Source organism: Hemiscyllium ocellatum, chromosome 4, assembly GCF_020745735.1.
Source record: "Hemiscyllium ocellatum isolate sHemOce1 chromosome 4, sHemOce1.pat.X.cur, whole genome shotgun sequence".
Lineage (NCBI taxonomy): Eukaryota > Metazoa > Chordata > Chondrichthyes > Orectolobiformes > Hemiscylliidae > Hemiscyllium > Hemiscyllium ocellatum.
The window spans coordinates 91,845,050-91,861,693 of record NC_083404.1 but is presented as its reverse complement, the minus strand read 5'-3'; the positions used below and the strand labels follow the sequence as shown (position 1 = coordinate 91,861,693).

At 42.7% G+C, this 16,644-nt stretch overlaps 1 protein-coding gene across 4 annotated transcripts in view; it reads right to left on the bottom strand.

The window, feature by feature from the left end:
* Positions 1 to 10,982, bottom strand: part of si:dkey-181m9.8 (E3 ubiquitin-protein ligase RNF31) — a 65,315-nt gene extending 54,333 nt beyond the window's left edge. For 3 of the 4 annotated variants that reach the window (XM_060824383.1, XM_060824385.1, XM_060824386.1), the window contains exons 1-3: positions 10,895 to 10,982; positions 6,131 to 6,221; positions 3,012 to 3,077 (exon numbers count right to left, since the gene is read on the bottom strand). In XM_060824383.1, the coding sequence (XP_060680366.1) occupies positions 3,012 to 3,077; positions 6,131 to 6,221; positions 10,895 to 10,936 (199 nt within the window). In that variant the 5' untranslated portion in view covers positions 10,937 to 10,982. Of the gene's footprint in view, positions 1 to 3,011; positions 3,078 to 6,130; positions 6,222 to 10,740; positions 10,788 to 10,894 lie in introns of those variants that run through there. The other variant, XM_060824384.1, reaches the window with a different exon arrangement.
* Positions 10,983 to 16,644: the final 5,662 nt, after the last annotated feature.

Sequence of the window (16,644 nt, the reverse complement as noted above, 5' to 3'; positions counted from 1 at the left end):
AGGTGATCAGGCCTTCAAATTATTGAACTCAGTATTGAGTCCCAAAGGCTGCAGGGTGCCCAAGCAGGAAACGAGATGTTGATCCTCGAGCTTGTGCTGAGTCTTGCTGGAGCACTGAAGCAAGCCTGAGAGAAGACAAGTCAAGACCAGAGGCCGAGCAGGAGTTGAGCGCGTGAACAATATTCTGCAGCAGCAGCAGCAGCGTGAGCATGGGTAGGCTGAAATCTTGGAGCAGGAGAATCCAGAGTCCTACAGTGGCACATGGGAAATCCCACATTCTGGAGGGCCACATGGGGAATCTCGCTTCCCGGAGGGTCATGTGGGCAATCCCTTATCCTGGAGCGGCATGAGGTGAAGCAAATCCTAGTACAGTGCAAGTTTCTTTGTTGCTGCGGAGTGCCAGTGAGGAGCAGACTGGTGGCTGGAGCGATGTGGGACAGGTGTTGGACTTGGGCCTGGCACTTTGTGCTGAGTTGCTGCTGTCTGGAATTTTTTTTTAAAATCAGAGTGTAATGCAAAACCTTTTCACAATATTACAACTAAATTATTCTTAAGACACTAAGTAATGCTACTGCTTTTCTTAAATCCTTTTTGGTATAACAACACTTTTTTCTACTTTATAAGATTCGTACCTAGGTATTTGTAAAATCTTTTCACTGTACTCCTGTACTAAAGTACAATTCTCAATAAAGGATATTCTATTCTAGACAGAGATGTTGGCCAGGGAATATGGTGGCATGTTGAAGAGGTAGGCAACTGGAAACTACTTTACATGGCATTCATGGACCTAACTAAAGCGTTTGACACAGTTAACAGCCAGACTCTGACGGACAGTGTCACGATGCGGCTGCCCTGCTAAGTTAATCAGGATGCTAGGCTGCTGTATGACGACATATTTGCACTCGTACTTAGCAACTCTAGACTGGAGTCTGAGCTTTTCACTGTGCAAACGGGTACCATGCAGGGCTGCATCTTCACACTCACCCTGTTCACCATCTTCACCCTCTTCCATCTCACAAGCCAAAACCTGCCCAAGGAAATTCAAATAATTTACCATATGGACAGCAGCTGTACATAGATTCAATGTCAAGGGTAAGGTCTCCACCACTTCCATCTTGGAGTTTCAATATACTGATGACAACACCAGCACAGTTCACTCTGCAGAGGATCTGCAGTGCCAAGGTATATAAACTCCTAGGCCTGAGCCTTAACATTAAAAAAGACTCTAATATTCCCTCAATCTCACCCAACCGTCCTTCTACCCCTCTTACAATAAGAGTCAGCAATCATCCCCTTGAAAATGTGCATCACTTTTCATACCTTGGCAGCCTTGTCTCCTCAAAGGCCAACACTGATGTAACACCTTTCGACCTGGACAGTGAAGCCTATACCTGACTCAAGAGAAGGTTATTTGAAGATCACGACCTACAGGGTCAGACTAAACTCCTGGTCTACAAAGCCACTGTCCTTCCAACATTACTAAATGGAACTGAAACATGGACTACCTAGAGTAGGCATCTTAAAGCACTGGAACACTACCACCACCAGAGATCCCTATGAAAAGACCTACAGACCACCCGGGAAGCCAAGCAACCTAACACCAGCATCTTGGAAGAGGCCAACATAACCAGCATCATCACCACCATAATTCAACAGCAACTTTAATGGACCAGCCATGCCACCCAAATGCTCAACTCACGCCTCCCAAAACAGATTATGCTAAAGGCTAACGTGCCGTTCGTGGCCAAAAGAAATGGTTCAAAGACAATTTCAATAAATTCCATATCAACATCAACAACTGTGAGGACATAGCTACAAACTGAAATCACCGGAGAAATATCATCCAGCAGGGAGCTGTACACTACAAAAATGATCTCTGCTGTGCTGCTGAACAGAGCGATTCTGGCGCAAGGAGAGATAGAATATCAGGAAGGCCCCACACCACCTCCAACCATCATTACCACCCACCAATGCCCACACTGCAATAGAATCTGTGGATCCCGGTTTGGCCTCTAACGACTTGAAGACCACAATTAGATGCCCCTATGGAGGACAATCACACTTGACCCAAGTGATTGTCAATCAATAGGCAACTGCAAGTCCAGGGTTATTTTCACAGACAGAATGGAGGTGTTCCCCAAAGCAATTGTCCAGATTGCATTTCATTTCCCTAATGTAGAGGAGCCCACATTGTGAGGAACAAATTAAGTAAACTCAATACAATGTAGTCAATATTGTGTTTGATCCTCACATTAAATACACCAATACAAGAAAAATATAGGAATCAACTTCGAGATCACCCTGTACAGTGCTAAAAAATGTGTCACCAAATACACAGCTGAAGACTGGTGTTTATAAATTATTTCATGCTGAGTTTCTTCTTCAGCGTTTTCCAAATCTTTTGAAGCAGATACAGACAGATTCTCGATTAGCAATGGGATGAAAGATTAGTGGGCATATGCAGGAATTAAGTTAAAAAGTCAGGTCAGCCATGATCTTATTGAATGGCAGTACAGGCTTGAAGGGCCAAGTGACCTATCCTGGTTCCTTGATTGTATTTTTGTATGATCTGGAGAAATTCTTCACCATCATAATTACCCCCAAATATAATGGTGCCAAAGGGAGACTTCTGAGAAAGTATTGAGAAGGTTCTAGTTGGAATAATTTACTTGTCTTTAAGAACCAATGGGCTAAACAATCAATTCATTATTCTTATATTAGTTAACTACTCTAACATAATTGAATTTGAAGGATTTTCCAACCATCAGCACTGCTCAGTGGGAAGGTCACAATTTAACCCACAAGTTTTTCCACATATATTATTATGCCTCATAAGAAGCCACAGTCCAGTGCAGCTGAGATAAACCTATCCAGACTTTCAGCAGTTTCTTAGAAAACGTTTCAGAAGATGGAAAAAAGCATCTCCATCAAGAGCATTGAACTCTTCATCCAAACTGCCAATTTAATATAGATCTAAAACATTAATGTGACTACTTAGCCTATGCTCTTACCTCTGCATAGCACAGGAATAGTGCCATTCAAATTAACAAGTTTACTTTTAGCTCCATTTTCACAATCTGAAAGAAAAAGGCATAAACAAGATCATAAAATGGATTAAAGAAATGTTTTTATCTAAAATGATTTGGTTCAGCTACTTTCTTGCAAGAGCGCCTGGATGTTAACATTAACTGTACGCAATATGGAATCAGGAGTCAAATAAGGATATTGCCAGGGCTGGAGGATCTGAGCTACAGGGAGAGGCTGAACAGGCTGGGGCTGTTTTCCCTGGAGCGTCGGAGGCTGAGAGGCGACCTTATAGAGGTTTACAAAATCATGATGGGCATGGATAGGATATGATTTTGCCGAGCATAGCTAAGTTCGGTACCCATAGGGAGGGCCTCAACCGGGACCTTGGGTCAATGTCACATTACAGGTGATCACCATTACACACACACACACTTAAGACACTCTGCACTCACTACACACAAACACACTTCCTCACACTCACAACCCCCACCCCAGAAAGACAGACAGACAGATAGACAGACAGACACAAGGACCCACATGCACACATATTTTGTGGGGTGAATTTGTACTTGCAGAGTTATATTGTACTTTGCTCAAAAACTGCATACATTCATGGAGAACTCAGAGTTCAAAAACTGCAGGAATTTATGTAAAAGTCTGTTATCTCACTTTTTAGATTAGAATCAATCTAAACGTCAGGTCATAGACAGAGAACACAGGGGGGTAACACCTTATCACCATTGTTAGCAGCTAACCCGAGAAGGCAACTTTAAAAACAAAGGTTTGTGATTTACACATAGTTTCACTTCTTTCAACAGATGAAAGGCTTAACAGACAATCAATTTTTCAATGTATAATTTCAGTTACATCACACTGCAAATTTTTGCTATAAATTCTGTGTTACGACTGAGCCCTCCACAATCACCTGATGAAGGAGCGTCGCACCAAAAGTTAGTGTGCTTCCAATTAAACCTGTTGGACTATAACCTGATGTTGTGTGATTTTTAACCATGGAAAGAAGAAATAGACGAAGTCTTTTCCCTGGGGTCAGGGAGTCCAGAACCAGACAGCATAGGTTTAAGGTGAGAGGGGAAAGATATAAAAGAGACCTAAGGGGCAACTTTTTCTCGCAGAGGGTGGTATGTGTATGGAATGAGCTGCCAGAGGAGGTAGTGGAGGCTGGTACAATTGCAATATTTAAAAGGCATTTGGATGGGTATATGAATAGGAAGGGTTTGGAGGGATATGGGTGGGGTGCTGGCAGGTGGGACTAGATTGGGTTGGGATATCTGGTCGGCGTGTTCGGGTTGGACCAAGGGTCTGTTTCCATGCTGTACATCTCGATGACTCTATTTACAAAAACTCCAATCTAAAGTCACCCACTTTCAGGCGCACTGGAGGTGGGGGAAAAGGCAGCCAGTCAGAATATTCCCAGGATACAGATTGGCAATTTCAATCTGTTAATGAGAATGGCAACAGCCAATTTAACCTGCCCTACTGTTTAAATATTTTTAGTCAAACTGTTAAGACATGTCATGACATGTGTCTGCATCAGGTGCGACATGACCCTGGGTCTTCTGGCCTAGAGGTAGGGCATTACCACTGCGCCACAACAACCCATGTGTTTTGCTGTTTAAGCTCAGTCTAATTAGTCTGCCTGACCTTAGATGTGCACTAGCTGAAGGGAGATGAAAACAGTGTTGGGAAGAAGGCAAGTGCCTTTACAGTACTGCGTGTGGGTAAAGAATAAACATACTTTGTCCAGACCCCCAAGTTTCCCTCCATTGCCCATTACAGAGACCACCCCCCACCCCGGATAGTTAAGTTGTCGCAATTCATTATTATCCCTTTCTCTAGGTCAGCAATTGGTCGCCCAGCTGTTCTGACATATTCACTGACTTCAGGACAGGGGATATGCCAGGGATAACAGAAGCATGCTAATCCAGACTTCCTGCTTTCCCATCCAAAGTCTGTCCACATCCCATATTCAACTTGTCCTTTTTAATATCAGGGTTGAATACTTTAATATCAAAAGATTATGTCCAATGCCGTGAGAGGACACATTCTCTTAATCCATGTCAACAAGAATACATCATGGACAGAAATTTATCATTAAGTGTTAAGTGGTGACCATCACAGAGTAGTCAGAGTGTGATAGTAGCATTTTCTGGCTCAATAATTTCAATGACTATAACAGCACTGAAACTATATCTACACCACCACGGCAACCCCTTCCCACACACTCTTCATCTCCATCAATGGCTAATCATTCAGCGACTACCTCTTCTCTCTGAGACACAGTTTCCTCCACTCAGTTATCAAAATATCATACTGTGACCCGTCTTTTAAGATTTTTAATTATTTCTGAATTTGCTAACACCCAGCAGCATGCACACTAGCAGTGATTTTTCTCATCAGTATAATTAAATAAAGACTGACAAATACAAAATAATGAATAAAAAAGTGAAAAAGGCATAGCAGGTAAGAGACATAACATTAATCAGAGTCAAAATTTTATTTCTGTTTTTCAAATTTGGCTTAGTATAGTGCACACACTTAGTGTGTGTAGTCAGCAATCATTGGAGCATCAGCAAACATATGATTCATTTGTTGCCTGCAAGTCTTATCTCAATGGAAAGTGAAAGCTACCACGGACATAGAGACCTGATAATGGTCCAAGTCACTTTATAAATAAATACATTCTTTCTTGAAATAAAATGGGTAAACAACAAATTTGCGAGTAGCAACATCCCACAAGATGCAATGCAGTAACAAGTGCCACTCAATCTAAAGCTATTGGTTTTTCTTACCATTTAGTTAGGCCACATCTAGTGCAAGAGGCCCCGCCTCTGAACCCAAAGATCCAGATTGAAGTCCCACCTGCCCAGTGATGTGTAATAACATGTCTGCACAGATTGATTCAAAATATAGTGTTTTGTTCTTAAACTTACCAAGATTTACATTCTAAGCAAAATATCCTGTACTTTTAGAGGAAATATTTTACAAGAACTCTCTTTTGGAAGTAATGTGTAGTTATGCATTTTAACAATTAACAAATAAAGGTAACTTATTTATCTCCCTGAAAACGTTAAAGAAGACTTACGATAATAGTCAAAACCTACAGAGAGGTTTCTGTAGGTTGCCTGGACATTTTTAAGTTCATTCATAACCACTACTGGGAAAAAGTATGAACACTGCAAAAGAAAAGCAACAGAATTACAGTGGTGCCTCGGAATCTGAATTTAATTTGTTCCAGGAGGCTGTTCGGATTCCGAAACTATTTTGCCCATAAGAAATAATGGAAAGTGAATTAATCCATTTCTGGACCCAAAAAAAGCATTTTCAAGACAGTTTTAACTGCAAATACACGTGGTTAAGGTAAAATAAGATGAGTAAATGACCTAAATATCAAGTAATAATAATAAAACAAGAAATAAATGTACTAACATGAAAATAACTTCATTTATCTTAGTGAGGAGTGCTAATGGTACATGTGGAAGCTGGAGAGGAGGAAGGAGGGAGAGGGTTTACTGCTTGGAAGGTGAGTTACCTTCCCTAATAACATCAGATAACTAACTGTGCTTTTGGTGTTTGCTCTCTTTGTCTCTTCATTGTCGTAACACTAACACCACTTGTAGAGGCTGGGGCTCATTGGACTGGCTTTCTTTAGAGAACCACCTTTCCAAAATTGTCTGGTGTTGGCGACTTTTCTGAATTTTTCTGAAGTGGTCAATCACATTGTCATTGAACATGTTTATACTCCTGTTAACCACTGCCTTGTTAGGATACCACCTTTCAACAATGACCTGTGTTTTAGACCACAGGAAGCACAGTTCCTTAATTTCAGCACTGGAAATGTTCCCACTCGCTCCCTCTTCCTCCTCTGAAGAAATTTCCTCTGCCACTTCTTGCTGTGTCTTGTAGAGGTGCTGAAGTTCTTCTGTGGTGATTTCATTCTTATGATCCTCCACTAACTCCTCCACATCCTCTTCACTCACCTCCAAGCCCATGGACTTGCCCAGAGACACAATAACAGGCACAACAGGTGGTTCTTCAAAGCCTTCAAAGTCTTTCCCTGCAACACATTCAGGCCAGAGTTTCTTCCAAGCAAAGTTCACTGCCCTCAGAGACACTTCCTTCCATGCTTTGTCTATGATTCTTAAGCAATGGAGGATATTATAATGATATTTGCAAAACTCTGAGGGTCAGTTCGGTCTCGTTTGTCACCTCAAAGCATCTCTGGAACATCGCCTTGGTGTACAGTTTTTTGAAATTTGAGATAACTTGCTGGTCCATGGGCTGGATGAGAGGAGTGGTATTGGGGGGCAAGAACTTCACCTTGACGAAGCTATATTCGCTCACTAAATCTTCTTCCAAGCCTGGAGGATGAGCAGGAGTGTTGTCCATCACAAGAAGAGCCTTCAGAGGTAGCTTCTTTTCCTCAATATAAGCCTTCACAGAAGGGGCAAACTCCTCATGAATCCACTCAGTAAAGAACTGCCTGGTAACCCATGCTTTCATGTTTGCCCTCCACATAACGTTGTTCTTTTTGAATACACGTGGATTTTCTGAGTGGTACACAAGCAAAGGCTTTATCTTGCAGTCTCCACTAGCATTATCATACAACAAGAGAGTAAGCCTGTCTTTCATTGGCTTATGGCCTGGTAAAGACTTCTCTTCCTTAGTTATATAGGTCCTCCTTGGCATCTTTTTCCAGAAGAGGCCTGTCTCATCACAATTGCACACCTGTTGTGCCACACACCCCTCAGTGTTCACAAACTCACTAAATTTCATCACAAAATTTGCCGCTGCATCCACATTCGAACTAGTAGTCTCTCCATGCATACAACATTGTGGATCCCAGTTCTTTCCTTAAAGTTTTCAAACCACCCCCTACTAGCCTTAAACTCATTACTATCAGCACTACTTCCAGGCACATCCTTTTTAAGGTCAGCCTGGCTTTCTCACAAATTATGCCCTCAGAGATGGGATCACCAACCAACTGATTTTCATTTATCCACACTAAGAGGAGTTTTTCCACCTCCTCTATAAACTTGGATCTCTTCAAGGTCAGAGTCGTAACACCTTTTGCCACATCAGCTGCTTTTATCATTTCTTTATTTTTCAGAATCATACACAGTCAATTTCGGCATCTCAAACATGGCAGCGAGATCAGACATACGCGTACGGCTCTCATGCTAAGCGATAAGTTCTTTCTTCAACTCAATTGTCGTTCTCACAGACTTCCTCTTACTCTTATTTGCTTCACTGCTCTTCTTGGGTGCCATGGTGAATGCACAAGGGTGATAATTTTAAAAAACAGCACAAATCAAGGTGATGGATGCATGAGAGATGCTTTCACGACTACCTCTGGGGACGAACTGAACAAACAATGTGCGATCTGAATGGTACGTGGTGCTCGGATTCTGAAAATGTGTTGGGATTTTAGGGCAACATTTTCTCAAAATAATTGATCAGATTCCAATTTGTTTGAACAATAGGGTTTTCGGATTCCAGGGTCACTACTGTACTTGCAACATTTTACGCCATAACTGTGTCAAATAATTTCCTGTTACTACTTAGTTAGCATTGTTAATACTGGAACATCTACAAAAACTAATGTTGTAAAAAAATTTGAAGTGTCTCTTTGATTTTTTTACATGGGGATGCCACAGGCAAGGAGGCTGTTCTTTGCCTTTCAGAACCTAATTGAGATAGGATTAAACCCTGTGAGATAATCTTCCTCCACTAGCATCTTTTGAATAACTGGATTGGTCTAACCTGTATCCCAAATACCAATCCATCCCCAACATGAAACAGGCCTTTATACCAAATAGCATTTTGAAACTTGGATCACTTTTAGACTGTTTTAAACTTTGTGCTTCACTCTCAACAGATGCTATGAGAACTACTGACTTTCTCCAGCATTCTCTCATTGTTTGTTTCACTCCAGTGAAAATAATCTGAAATGATCCAATCTACTTTCAGATATCAGTCCTGCAATCCCAGGAATCTATCTGGTAAACCTGAAGCACAGTCATTGTTAGAAAGTAGAAACACAAGGCAGCCAATAGGTACACAACTAAGCTGAAAAAAATAAAAAAGGAAGGAAGGAAGGGAGGCTAAGGGAACAGTCCCTGTGGAAAGCTGACAAGGGCAGGGAGGGGAAGATGCGCCTGGTGGTGGCATCTTACTGCAGATGGCAGAAATGGCACCTAACGATCCTCTGGACATGGGTGCTGTTGAGACGGTAGGTAAGGACAAGTGGGACTCTATCGCTGCTACGGGAGGAAAGAGAAGGGGTGAGGGCAGAAGTGTGAAAGATGGGTAGAAGCCAGCTAAGGGTCCTGTCAACAACAGTGCTGGGAAATCCTTGGTTGAGGAAGAAGGCGGACATTTCGGAGGCCCCCTTTGTCGAAGTTGGCATCATCAGGACTGATGCAACAGAGAGGAAGGAACTGGGAGAATAGCATAGAGTGTTTACAGGATGCAGGATGTGACAGTGTATAGTGAAAGTAACGGAGAGTCGGTAGGTTTATAGTGCACATGGGTGACCAACCTATTGCTAGAAATGGAAACTGAGATGTTGAGAAAGGGAGGGGAGGGAGTAATCACAGGCGAACCACGTGAAAAGTGAGGGCTGGGTGGAAATCGGAAGCAAAAATCGATAAACCTTTCCAATTCAGGATGAGAGAAGCAAGCAGCACTGATGTGATGTAACTGAATATCGGAGAAAGAGTTGTGGGTGAGGGCCGGAATGGACTCGAACAAGGAATATTCCACACACCTCAAAGATAGGCAGAACTGGGTCTTAAGTGGGTACTCATGACCAAAAGAAAATGTGGGGGGTTAAAAGAGAAGTTGTTCAGGGTGAGGATGAGCTTGGCCAGGTGAGGAGAGTGGTAATGGGTGGGGATGGTTTAGCCCTTTGTTCCAAGAAGAACTGTGGAGGCCTGAGACCATTCTGGTGGGGGATGGATATGTAAAAGGATAGTAAAGAGGAGACAGCTGGAGCCCACAAACTGGCAATTCAGAAACTGGTGGAAAGCATCAAGGAATCGAGGATGGAAGTGAGCAAGGGCTGGACTGGGGAGAAAAAACTAAGTCAAAGTGGAAAGAGCTAAGATGTGTGGGGCAGAAGCAGCCAGAAACAATAGCTCTACCTGGGCAGTACTGGTTGTGAATATCAGGAAGGAGGCAGAAGTGAGCTGTGCAGGGATTGGGGGACTATGAACTTGGAGGCAGTGGGGGGATTTCAACAGATGAAGTGAGGCTAGTAATGTTCTGACATTCAATCGCGGAGTGATGGTCCAGAAGGAAATAGGAGGTATCTGAGAGCAGATGCTCAGCCTCAGCAACGTAGAGGTCAGTCCGCTAGACTACAACAGAACCACACTTATCAGCAAGCTTAATGACAAAGTCGGGGTAGGATCTGAGAGCACAAAGTTGGTTGTGACAACGTAAACAGTGAGATACTGTAGCTCTGATGCCCAGGTAACAAACAGCATTACACAGTAATTCCTGACCCCAGGGCAATGTAAACAAGCGGTGCACCGTAACGCTGACCCCAGTGCAATGTAAACAAGCCGTGCACACTAACTCTGACCCTAGTACAATGTAAGTCTCTGTGCGGAGTTACTCCTATCCCTGCTCAGCGTAAACAGCGGCACATGGAAACACAGACAGCCAACACAAATGCTGGAAAAATCTCACTGTGGAGAGAAACTGGAGTTAACATTTCCGCTCGGATGACCGTGCTCATACTGCGCCACTTGCCGGCTCTCCGCCACCAGCCGCAGCGCCGGTTCTCTGTGCCCGGGGACGGTACTGGGCACTCTGCTGTGGCGGCGGGCCCGACTCGGCTCACCTCGATCAGGCTGCGGTTTAATAGATTTGCCGATACACTCATGGTTCCCCAGCCACAGACAACCCTGTCGCCTTTCTGAACGAGTACAGTCACCTGCATGGAACGTGATGACGCAGCACACCGTAGAACACGTGACCGTCATTGCCATCTTGTCGTGAAATGGATACAGCGCGGTCACGTGAGCGCTCTGACAGCTCCCTCTAACCGGAAGAGTTCTCCCTCCGCTGGGTCTGTTCTCCCCACAGCAGAATAGGTTCAGGCTGTATTTACTGAAAGCCCATTGTCAGAATGAAAGACTTGCGGGCAGGCTAACGGATGACTTAGATTTAACGTTAAAAATCACATAACACCAGGGCGTAGTCCAACAAGTTTATTTGGAAGTACAAGCTTTCTCGTACAATGTACCAAGTTAAAAATCACACAACACCAGGTTATAGTCCAACAGGTTTAATTGGAAGCACACTAACTTTTGGTGCGACGCTCCTTCATCAGGTGATTGTGGAGGGCTCAATCGTAACACAATTTATAGCAAAAATTTGCAGTGTGCTGTAACTGAAATCATACATTGAAAAATTGATTGTCTGTTAAGCCTTTCATCTGTTAGAATACAGTGATAGTTTCACTTCTTTCATGTGTAAATCAGTAAACCCTTCTTTTTAAAGTTGCATTCTCGTGTTAGCTGCTAACAATGGTGATAGCTAGACAATATGTTGAAGGCGTTAGCCCCTTGTGTTCTCTGTCTATGACCTGATGTTTAGATTGATTCTAATCTAATAAGTGAGATAACAGTGTTTTACATAAATTCCTGCAGTTTTTGAGCACAGTGTTCCACATGAATTTATGCAGTTTTGAGCAAAATGCAAAGTAACTCTGCGAGTATAAATTCATCACACAAAATATATGTGTGCATGTGCGTCTTTGTCTGTCTGTGTGTGTCTGTCTGTCTGGGGTGTGGGTTGTGAGTGTGAGAAAGTGTGTGTGTGTGTGTGTGTAGTGGGTGCAGAGTGTCTTAAGTCTGCGAGGGGGTGCATGTGTGAGCGTGGGAGTGTGTGTGTCTATAAGGGTGTGTGGGTGTCTGCGTGCACCTGTGTCCATGTGTATGTGAGAGTGTGTGTGTGTAGTACAATGGTGATCACCTATAATGTGACATGAACCCAAGGTCCCGGTTGAGGCCCTCCCAATGGGTACCGAACTTAGCTATCAGCATCTGCTCGGCCACTTTCCTCTGCTGCCTGTCCCGAAGTCCACCTTGGAGGATGGTCACCTGAAGGTCCGAGGCTGAATGTCCTGGACCACTGAAGTGTTCTCCAACTGGGAGTGAACCCTCCTGTCTTGATTGTTGTGTGGTGCCCATTCATCCGTTGTCGTAGTCTTTGCTCGGTTTCCCCAATGTACCGTCATTCAATGTAGTACACGGACTTCAGCAGTTGAAGAATGTAGCTCACTACCATCTTCTCAAGGGCAACTCAGGACAGGCAGTGCTCCGAAAGCTTGTACTTTCAAATAAACCTGTTGGACTACGATCTGGTGTTGTGTGATTTTTAACTTTCTCCACCCCAGTCCAACACCAGCACCTCCACATCATAGATTTAAGGCAAAATTAGGCAAAAGAATCAGAGCCGAACCAAAGAGAAACCGTTTTTAAGTTTGTTGCCATTCTGCTTCAGAATATGGGAAAATAGTCTCTGATTGAACTGGGATAAAAGACTTGAGACTGGAAAGAGGGAGGGTGGGACAAATTTGTGCCTCTTTCAAAAAGGTGACACAGTGTGGTTGGATTGAAAGATGTTTTGTATCATTCTGTGGTTCTGTCACCACAAATAAATATGTGTGACAGGAGCCATGTGCAAGATGTAACACAAGACGTACAGACACAAGAAGAACACTGTAAATAAAAAGGTAAAAGATTTAATGGGGGTGCACAATCAGAGGGACCTGGGTATATTATCGTAGATGACAGGCAGGCAGAGACTGTCAATAAAACATATAGTAGCTTAGGGTTTTTTGAGATATAGAGCACAAATGCAAGGACTTTTTATTATAACCTCACTTGTGGGATGTGAACGTAATTGGCTAGGCCAGCCTTTATTGCCTGTCTTTAGGTGCCCTTGAGAAGCTGGTGATGAACTCACAGATGGTGATGTTCCCATGTATCTGTTACCCATTTCCTTGTAGATGAGAGTGATTGGGGGTTTGCTGTCTGAGGATCTTTGGTGAATTTCTGACTGTATCTTGTAGATTGTACATACTGAGTGTGGTGGTGGAGTGATTGATTATGGATTGGTGCCAAACAAGCTAGGTGCTTTATCCCTGACAGTGTCGAGTTGCTTGAGTTGGAACTGCAGCCATCCAGGTAAGTGGGAAGTATTCCATCGAACATCTGACTTGTGCCTTGTCGATGCTGGACAGGTTTCGGGGAGTCACGAATTGATTTACTTGCTGCAGCATTCCTAGCCTCTGACCTGCTCTTGGAGTCAGAACTTGTACAAGACACTTCTAAACCTTAACTGATGCATTGCGGACAATTCTGAGAAACACATTATAGGAAAAATATGAACGCATTGGAAGTCTGGGGGAAGCACTTTCCAAGAATGGTTCCACGGACCAGGAACTTTTCAGTTATGAAGATAGTTTTAAGAAACTGGGACTATTCTCTTTGGACAGAAGGTGACAAAGGAGTTATGATAGAGGTTTTCAAAATGGGTGGACTAGATATAGTGGATGGGGAGAAACTACTGCTTCTTAGAAGGATCAAGAACTAGAGGGCTCAGTTTTTAAGTGATTTGCAACAGAAATAAGTGTGAAACAAGAGAGGTGTGGAATGCACAGCCTAGAAGTGTGGTGGAGGCAGGTCCAATTAATTCATTCTAAAGTTTATTGAATGATTATTTGGATCAAAACAATATACAAAGATATGGGGAAACAGCAGAAGATTAGCACTCGATTATTTGAAGAGCTGGTTGCAGACAAGATGAGCCAAATAATTTCCTTCTGCACCTCAATACTTGTCTGATTCTGTGAAAACTATATGATAAATGTTTAATAAAAACCAAATACTATACTGCAGATACTGGACACATGAAATAAAAACAGGATTTTACTGAGAAACCTGTAGATCTGGCACTATCTGTGGAGAAAGAAATAATAATGTCTAATATAACTTCTGAGAAGTGCCACTTCTGTATCTCATTCTTTTCTGTAAAGCACCTCCTTCAAACACATTTCTTTCATCAAGTCATTCCCTCCTAAAAACTCAAAAAGCAAAATTAAAATACTACAGGTGCTGAATATCTGAAGTAAGAACAGAGGCAGCTGAAATACTCAGGAGGTTAGGCACCATCTGTGAATTGATCAATATTGATCATGTTTTACATTACACAACGTTTGGCAGAACGGATTCTGAGGTCAACAAATAAATGCCACCTCTGGTTCTTGGTCAACAGATTCTGTATATTTCATCCAAATATTGCTTCTACTTCATACTGGTTTTGTGATGAAATCTTTATATCCAAAACTGTTATGTAAATACCACTCCATTTCTTGTCATTATATTGCCATGGGTTTCCCATTTCAATCGTATCCTTGTTGCATGCAAGATTTCAATTAGTTGAACAATGGCTCATTTTTAGATCTTCAAACCAATGTAATTTAGCCACTCCCAAGACCCATAATTCAGAATGAAATAATACATTGCAGAGTCCTTGACTTTAAGCCAATGGGGGTTAAACAGAAACACTGTTTCTATGCAGTAACTTTTATGCATGTCCATAGATTGGAGAAAGTATTTTGCTCTTTATAGAAACCATTGATCTCATTAGGAACTGCAGAAAATTAATGAACTATTTGAGCCTGTTCTGTCTTTTAGAGTCATAGAGTTATACAGTATGAAAACAGACCCTCTGGTCCAATTTGCCCATGCCAATGAGATATCCTAAATAATCTAGTCCTATTTGCCAGCTTTGGCCCATATTCCTCTCAACTCTTCCTATTCATGTGTCCATCCAGATGCCTTTTAAATGTTGCAATTGTACTCCACAACTTCCCCAGGCAGCTCATTTAATACACACACTTCTGCATACAAAGTTGCCCCTTAGGTCCCTTTTAAATCTTTCTTCTCTCATCCTAAACCTATGCTGTCTAGTTTTGGACTCCGCCAACCTGGGGACCTTATCTATTCACCTTATCCATGTTCCTCATGATTTTATGAACCTCAATAAGGTCACCTCTCAGCCTCCTATGCTCCAGTGAAAATAGCCTATTCAGCTCTCCCTATAGCTCAAACTTTCGAACTCTGGCAACATCCTTGTTAATCCTTTCTGAACGCTTCCAAGTTTCACAACATCCTTCCGAAGCGAGGAGACCAAATTTGCACACAGTATTCCAAAAGTGACTTAAACAATGTCCTGTACAGCTGCAACATGACCTCCCAAAATCCTATACTCAATGCACTGACCAATAAAAGCAAGCACACCAAATGCTACCATAACTATCCTGTCAGCCTGTGACTCTACTTCCAAGAAACTATGAACGTGCACTCAAAGGTCTCTTTGTGCAGCAGCACTTCCCTGCACCTCACCATTAAGTGTATAAGTCTTGCGCTGATTTGTCTTTCCAAAATATATCATTGGATAAACATGGATGGAAATGGAGTAGTATAGGTTGTAGACAGGCTTCAGATTGGTTCCACGGATTGGTCAGCACAACATCAAGGGCAAAAGGGACAATACTGCGCTGTAATGTGCTATATTCTGTGTTCTAAAATGCAGCACCTCGCATTTATCTAAATGAAACTCTATCTGCCACTCCTCGGCCTATGGGCCCATCTGATCAAGATCCCGTTGTACTCTGAGGTAACCCTCGTGGCTGCCCACTACACCAATTTTGGTGTCATTTGCAAAATTATTAACCATACCTGCTATGTTTACATCTAAATCATTTATTCAACTCAGTGGATCCTTGTAGCACACCACAGGCCACAGTCTTAAAAGCAACCCTCTACCACCACCTTCAAGCAGTTCTGTAACCAAATGGCTAGTTTTTTCCTGTATTCCTCAAGATTGAACCTTGCTAACCAGTCTACCATGTGGAACTTAGTCGAATGCCTTATTGAAGTCTATATAGATCACGTGCATCACTCTATCCTCATCAATCCTCTTCATTACTTCTTCAAAAAACTTAATTAATTAGTGAGACACGATTTACCACACACGAAGCTGTGTTGACTATCCCTAGTCAGGCCTTGCTTTTCCAAATACATATAAATCCTGTCCTTCAGGATCCCTTAAACAACTTACCCACAACTCATTTCAGGCTCACCAGTCTACAGTTCCTTCTGTTTTCCTTACCACCTTTTTAAATAAATACATATAAATGTTGTCCCTCAGGATCCCCTCCAACAACTTGTCCACCACTGATGTCAGAGCTGAAAATGTGTTGCTGGAAAAGTGCAGCAGGTCAGGCAGCACCCAAAGAGCAGGAGAATTGACGTTTCGGGCATGAACCCTTCTTCAGGAATGAGGAAAGTGTGTCCAGCAGGCTAAGATAAAAGGTAGGGAGGAGGGACTTGGGGGAGGGGCATTGGAAATGCGATAGGTGAAAGGAGGTCAAGGTGAGGGTGATAGGCCGGAGTGGGGGTGGTGGCGGAGAGGTCATGAAGAAGATTGCAGGTTAGGAAGGTGGTGCTGAGTTCAAGGGTTGAGACTGAGACAAGGTGGGGGGAGGGGAAATGAGGAAACTGGAGAAATCTGAGT